The following is a 7,372-nucleotide window of genomic DNA, read 5'->3' as shown; positions in this document are numbered from 1 at the left end:
AATAAAATGGACCTTAACACAAAACTTAACCAAAATTTTCAATTTTCTAAGTATAAAAAGGGCACATAATTCTGTCAAAATGCACGCCAGAGTTATCTAACTTTGCCTGCCCAGTCCCCTCATGATAGTAAGTAAGTGTACCAAGTTTGAATGCAATAGCATTGATACTTTCTGAAAAAGTGGACCTAAACGCAAAACTTAACCAAAATTTTCAATTTTCTAAGTATAAAAAGGGCACATAATTCAGTCAAAATGCACGCCAGAGTTATCTAACTTTGCCTGCCCAGTCCCCTCATGATAGTAAGTAAGTGTACCAAGATTGAATGCAATAGCATTGATACTTTCTGAGAAAAGTGGACCTAAACGCAAAACTTAACCGGACGCCGACGCCGACGCCAAGGTGATGACAATAGCTCATAATTTTTTTTTAAAAAATAGATGAGCTAAAAACGTGCTTTTTCATACCATAGCATGGATATTTGGAACAGTATACCAATTGGAATAAGAATAGCATGCTCTATCTCTGCTTATAAAAGGCAATATAAAACACATTTATTTTATAATCAATGATATGTCATATTATTTTCTAATCAATGATATTTCATGTGTGTCTGTCTAAAAGGCAAAATGTATGTTATGTATGGGTGTAAGAAATATTTTTGAATGTTTTACTTGTTATAGACCTATATGTGTAAGTTATTTTAAGAAGGCCACATTGTAAAAAAGTATTTATTCATCTGCATAATATGTATAATGTGTCATTGTCTTTATGTGTAACCTTCTGAAAATAAAGCTTTTATTACTATTATTATTATAATTACACTTTCGGATCGAAAAACTACTTTTGAACTTGGCTTTTACAGTGACACCACTTGTTTAAGTACATAGTGCAAATATGTCCGCAACTTCCGGTCAGCATTCGATGAAACTTTATGGATAACTTAATTACCGCTGAGGTGTGCACTGAGAGACGATGATCTGCTTAAAATGATATTATATATCCATAAAACTCCCGGAATAATAAGCGGGGTTCTTTTTCAAAACTCAACACGTCCCCCTTTGTTCAACTCTCTGTACATAATATAACTTCGCATCCCTAATTAGAATGGACAATGGGTAAGCAACGCAACTTTAAGACTTTTAAGCATTACGAACATATTCAGCGTGGACATCTTGAAAAGCGCATTCACCAGCAATTTCTGACCAGATTTCAACAGTTCACTCATAACATCGTTCACATACTGAGTAATTATTGTTCAGTCTGTTTGTGCGTAAATACTGATTCGTGAGTTTACTGCTACACTGGTTGTTTTTCATTGCAGAATAGACAAAACCATTACATGCACAAGATATTTTTGACAAATGGTCACTTGCTGGGAAGCAACTATAAGAGTTATTTCCCGTCTATTAGTGGGAGCCTCAAGTGCTATATGTTTTCCAGAAAATATCCCGTATAGAGCATTAAACCTTTATCAGACAAAAAGATATTGCAATAGCGCCAAATTCACGACACAAAATCAAAACACAACCAAATACGTTTCATGTAAAATGTTTTAATTAATACATGGTATGGCGGTAGATATGCAATTTGGTCTTCACGTGTATTTGGTGTCTAGCATTGTTGAGATTGTAAATCAATGTATACTTTACTCCAGCAGCTGTTATGGTGAAACAACATGCAAACAAACCAGTTTAACAACATTATTTTATGTTAAAAATATATTAAATACATATGATAGTCCGTTCAAAATGATAAGGTATTTGAAATAAATTAAAATTCCATTAAAACATTTCTTAAATATACCACAAATATCAACAATGACTACATATATATGGATGTCACATTAAATATCACGTATAAAGTGTTATGTGAAAGCATCATAAATGTATTGCATATAACAACACAAATATATTTGATAATTAAATCAGCACTGAATACACTAAATTCATTATTACAACATTTAGCAAATATGGACATCTCGCTCACAACTTGTATACAAAATATTCGACATAAAACTAAAGTTCATTTTAAATAAATATAAAAATTAATTAACATGTGTTTGCATACAGACGTAAATCGCAATTGGTCAAGCATTGTGTTTTAAGGAATAAATACCAAAATGATCTATGTATATGAAAATAATTTTACAAAAACCCATAGCTAATAGGCTTTTGATCGTGACATTGTTTATAGCAGGTACAAACAAAAAACATGCGACCACTGCATACACATTACTGAAACTAATTCTTTACTATTAATGAACAGCACATTAAAAGCATGTTGGTTTTGTAATGTATGTGTCAATATTTTTTGGAATCGGAAACAAACAACTCAAAGATATCGACTGACGATGGGGTAAGCGTAAAAAGGTTAGCAAAGAAAAATTAAGGATGCAATTTCCAGCTAACCGCCAATAACATAATACTACACATCGTAGATTCTCGACCTAGTATTAAATTTCTCGTATCACCCTAGAGTGATCGAAGCAATAGTTAATGGTCCCTTTCGTCTGGTGGTCTAAAAGGGATTCCCATTTTTATAAAAACTGATTCCTCCGTTGGGGTGGGCACTGGCGTACCTTCGTAGATCTTTTCTGTCCCCTGTAATATGACACGTACACTCTGGCGTTAAAGTGAAATAAAATGCTGAATGAATACTATGTATGCGATTGTGACAAATTATCATAAATAGCTCAACATATGGTCCTTAAGGCATATTTGAAATACCAAGTTGAGTATTTATTTATTGACTTTACACAGTGACACGTTAAAAATGTCGCACTGACACACTAAACCGGTCGATTCTGTTTTTCGCAAAGATAATTTAGGCAAATCCAAAGCATGTAAGGAATACAAGTGTGAAAAAACTTATTTGGGATATATATTCTTACTTTTTTCTTTCAAAAATTTAAAGAAAGCAGTGACTTTTCACTAAGGCTTTCAGGAATAGTTTTTGACAAATCACGTTGATATGCCAAGTTTGATATGTAACCCACATGAACGTCTGTTCCGTTATTTGCCCATACATGTCACTATTCTGATACGAGGCCTAGAGTGATAAAATGTCAATGCTGATATGGCACGTTTTACACGTCTACTTACGTGAACATAGACAGAACAACTAGTATACTGCCTATTCAAGTACTTAAAAAGCGCTAGATACTTTTGTTCACATGAGATTACGAAAAACAAACTTTAATAGTGATACGACTACATTAAACTTGATACTACACGCTTCTTACATATATTTCAATAAAAACTCACATGTATCAGTAATTCTTCACACGCACTAGTCACTTTTTTGTTGACAACGGCTTAAGTAAATACAAGTGCTAAGGAATTTGGGGCTAACAGCGACAGTGATAGTGTAGGATAAGAGTTGTACAACCAAAAGATAAACTAGGTCTAACAAGATTGCATTAAGCCTCGACTTAGTGTGTTAAAATGTTTAGAATAAATGATAAATTACCAGTGTTGAAAAATGATTAAAGTAAATCTGATGAATGTAAAATAAATGACAATATATTTCAAATAAATGAATATGAGGCATTCACAAATATGGCATAAATTGTACCCTTGTTCATTACACGCTATATACAAGTGTGGTATATATTGTATTGATACGTTTATGTTTTATGTTTAAAACGCACTAAGTGACCCCGTGACCTAATTTAGACCCGGCAAGATCCATATTCAAACTTGACCTAGACATCATCTAGATACAACCTCTGACCAAGTTTGGTGAAGATCGGATGAAATTTTCGGTACAGACATACAAACAGACAGACAGACAGACAGACAGACAGACAGACAGACAGACAGACAGACAGACAGACAGACAGACAGACAGACAGACAGACAGACAGACAGACCGACCGACAAAGTGACTCCTATATAGCCCTATTACCAGTAATGGGAGCATAACAAAAAACTAAACAAAAAATAAATACATGTAAATTAATTTCCAATAGGACTTGACTATGGTAGCACTTTGATATTAAAGAAGTCACGTACTACGTTGAGAAATTTCAATAAAGCCGCTTGATGATGTAATAAAAATCAAACACCAATAGAAACGTGTCATTTTACACGAGCACATTTACACATGAGCTACCGATGACGCGATAGTATCTTACGTCCAAGAATTGATTTACACCTCTGCATTATGAATTAAAGTCAATAATTCACACATCATCTCTGTAATCATTATTCTAATAAGACCTACGCGTCTTCCATTCAAATAGTATCACTGTATTCATTATTTTAATAATGCTTAATTGTCTTTCATAACAAATACATAACATAGACAAGTACGTCTTACATCATGCGTGCATTTTGACATGAATTACTAGGTCGTATAATTGTGACATAAAAGGGGCACAATTAAAGCTCCTTTTTTGACATATTAATAAATGTGCCAACACTGCTTTAAGCGATTAAACACATTAATGTGTCATCACTGTTAAAAACAACGAAACATTAGTGGAGGCGGATTTATACTTTGCACTTAATTATTTATTCAAATGTTAACATGTAATATAATTCCAATCCTCGAATATGTGAGCATTGTGGTAGTATACGAGCGAATATATTAACCAAGATGCTAATCCTACTGTTGCTTCTCCTAATGATATTTCTGATTCTGCTTCCTATGCAACCACTTTACCACCTCCTCCTCATCAACCTCCTGTTCTCCCCCCTCCCCTCCAACTAGTGCAAATAATAATTAAATAACTATTGCGACCTCAGATTCTTCTACTAACAGTTATACTTGTATTAGAACTACATCTTACTATTACGTCTTCGACTACTTCTACAACCAACACTTATTTATACTTCTCCTGCTGCTAAAGCAACAACAAAAACCTACTACATGTACTACAACTGCATTACTTTTAGTAGTAGTATTACTACGAATGGACGGAAACTACACTGAGACTGATAGAAAAGATATTTGTTACCATATGAACCTCGCTCTGTGAAAACGGGGTTTAATTCATGTGCGTAAAGTGTCCTCCCAGATTAACCAGTGAAGTTCGCCTAGGCTAATCAGGTACGACACTTTCCGCCTAGACTGGATTTTCGTCAAGAAGAGTATTCTTTTTAGCGAAAAATACAACAAAACACAAGCGGAAAGTGTCGTCCCTGATTAGCCTATGCGGACTGTATAGTCTAATCTGTGACGACACTTTACGCACTTGCATTAAACCACCTTTTCACAGAGAACGGTCCATATAGTTGAAATGTTTACATACGGGTCTTTCGAATATGTTACCGATGAATGAGAGGTGTTACAATCGGTGAGTGATACTGCAGTCTTAACTAGTGTCCATTTTTAATAAGGGAATCACACATGTTTGTTTTCCACAACAATAGGAATACGTATCGATTTACGGACATACTAAACAACACAAATAGAGGCACAACAGCTTTTAAGGCAGTATTTTTTCAACATACAGCGGCTAATACCATCGCAACCAGATTGCTTTGCCGAGCTCAAATATTATTAATGCATCAGACACGCATATAATACAACATGCGCACACGTGATGCTCTTGGTGTTATTAAAGTCGGGCAAGTGTATGTCATCGGCATTTACATTCGTTATTTAAGACATATAATTATTAAAACTATTTGTTTTTGAATTATGATCAATTATGACATTTCAAACGTTATCTAACAAAGGCGTTATACCGTTACATTACTAAACAGTCATTAATAAGCCTTTTAAGTAATCCCCTGTACGATTTTGGATCAGATGCGAGTAAATTGTCAATGATGCTACTTTAACACCGGTTCCTGCTGCTACTATTTAAGATATTAACACCATATCATCATAACGGCCTGCTATCGGAAACATGATGGCTTACAACACATGGAGTTCTCAATTTTCAAACCAAGCCTAAGTCAAAGGCTCTGTCAAGAAAGACAGCATCTCTGTATGACATCACACGTTGTTTAGTATTTTTTAAGTATTATTATTTAGTACTTCAGGTGTTTTGATATATCAAATGAAACACGTGTATATTGGCAAACTTGATTATATCTGGTGACAGCAGGCGCTGTTTTTAATGATCGTGTTTCATAGCCAATTAGTTGAACAGCCGTGATATTTACATGACAAGACAAACACGTTCGTAAAAAACAACACAATTAGCACATGCGGGGATGGCGTGTTAGGCGAACACTCTCAACACGTGTATTTTTTTATTTCACCACATTAGATGCACCGATGTTAGTGTGATAATGAAATAGTGAGGAAACCTATAATTATTTCAAATAATGTATCATCATGTCTTGTATTTTAAAAACCATATAACTTGATTATATATGTTTTTGAAACGGGAGCATACAATATGATGATGGTGGAATTCTTGTATTAAAAAGGTAGACGAATATAACTATGAATTAGAAAATAATGAAAATGACACCGGACATTGTTACTTTAATGCATTTGACTTATTGTATGCCTTTTTTTAAATAAACATACGCTTTTTAAAGGAGACGAACACAAAGTAAAGCTTGCTCATATTCGTTTTACGTCGATGTTTATATATTCAGCAATAATGATCTGTCATGTCTGGCATTTGAAGGCTCAACGTTAGCGTCTTACAATTAATATGTTATTAAGATGTATTAGGAAATCAGTAAAGTATATAATTCTGTAGTAATTGTGTAAAATTTCATTCCAGGGCACGATCCCTGAAGAGTTTAACAGACTCACTGGAAATATAAATAATTTAATTGTTAAGTTACCGATGCCCTTGCGCAAATGTGTTATTATCTATTACATGTAATAATTTGTGATCATATTCCCCGTATACATACATTCCTGACGACGCCAACATTCAAGGAATGTTCGGACAGTGACATGCCCATCTTCTTCGCCAGATGACGTAACGAGCGATTGAAATGGGCGGAGCCTGTGAAGTATACCAGCGCGCATGCGTACTCGTCGTATGGCACAACGATGATATCCAGGCGTCGGTGCTAAAACAAGAAACATTGCATGCGCATAGAAAGCTTATAAGCATAAACTAATGAGCGACCGCATGATGGGATATTCAACTCTGTGTTTTCGCAAACCATGGCCATAAGAATGTACTGGCGTAAGTAAGGGACCATCGGTATATTTTCAATACACCGCATGCAGAAAACATCGTCTGGGATTCGATGAATGTTATGGAACATATTTTATGAAATACATATTTTGAACGAAAGTGTATTTTTGATATGAGTTGTCGCATATGGTTTTTCTTTTCGTTTTAATATTTCTAATGATGCTTTCAATTTTACCAGTCCTTTGGAAAGTCACATTTGTTTTGTTTTGTTTTGCCAACGTATGTCCTTTTATTACTTTAAAGGAAGCCTG

At 34.5% G+C, this 7,372-nt stretch overlaps 1 protein-coding gene across 1 annotated transcript; it reads right to left on the bottom strand.

Annotated features, from left to right (window-relative positions):
- Positions 1–1,405: 1,405 nt before the first annotated feature.
- Positions 1,406–6,990, bottom strand: LOC127839443 (DNA polymerase lambda-like; the record flags this gene model as incomplete). Its single annotated transcript, XM_052367820.1, is given in 2 exon segments — positions 1,406–2,601; positions 6,829–6,990. Coding segments are annotated over 2 exon segments (270 nt in total), but the record flags the coding sequence as incomplete, so codon positions are not given.
- Between the last annotated feature and the right edge of the window lie 382 nt (positions 6,991–7,372).

The sequence above is a fragment of the Dreissena polymorpha genome, chromosome 7, assembly GCF_020536995.1.
Source record: "Dreissena polymorpha isolate Duluth1 chromosome 7, UMN_Dpol_1.0, whole genome shotgun sequence".
Classification (NCBI taxonomy): Eukaryota; Metazoa; Mollusca; class Bivalvia; order Myida; family Dreissenidae; genus Dreissena; species Dreissena polymorpha.
This window is presented reverse-complemented; position numbering and strand designations above follow the sequence as displayed.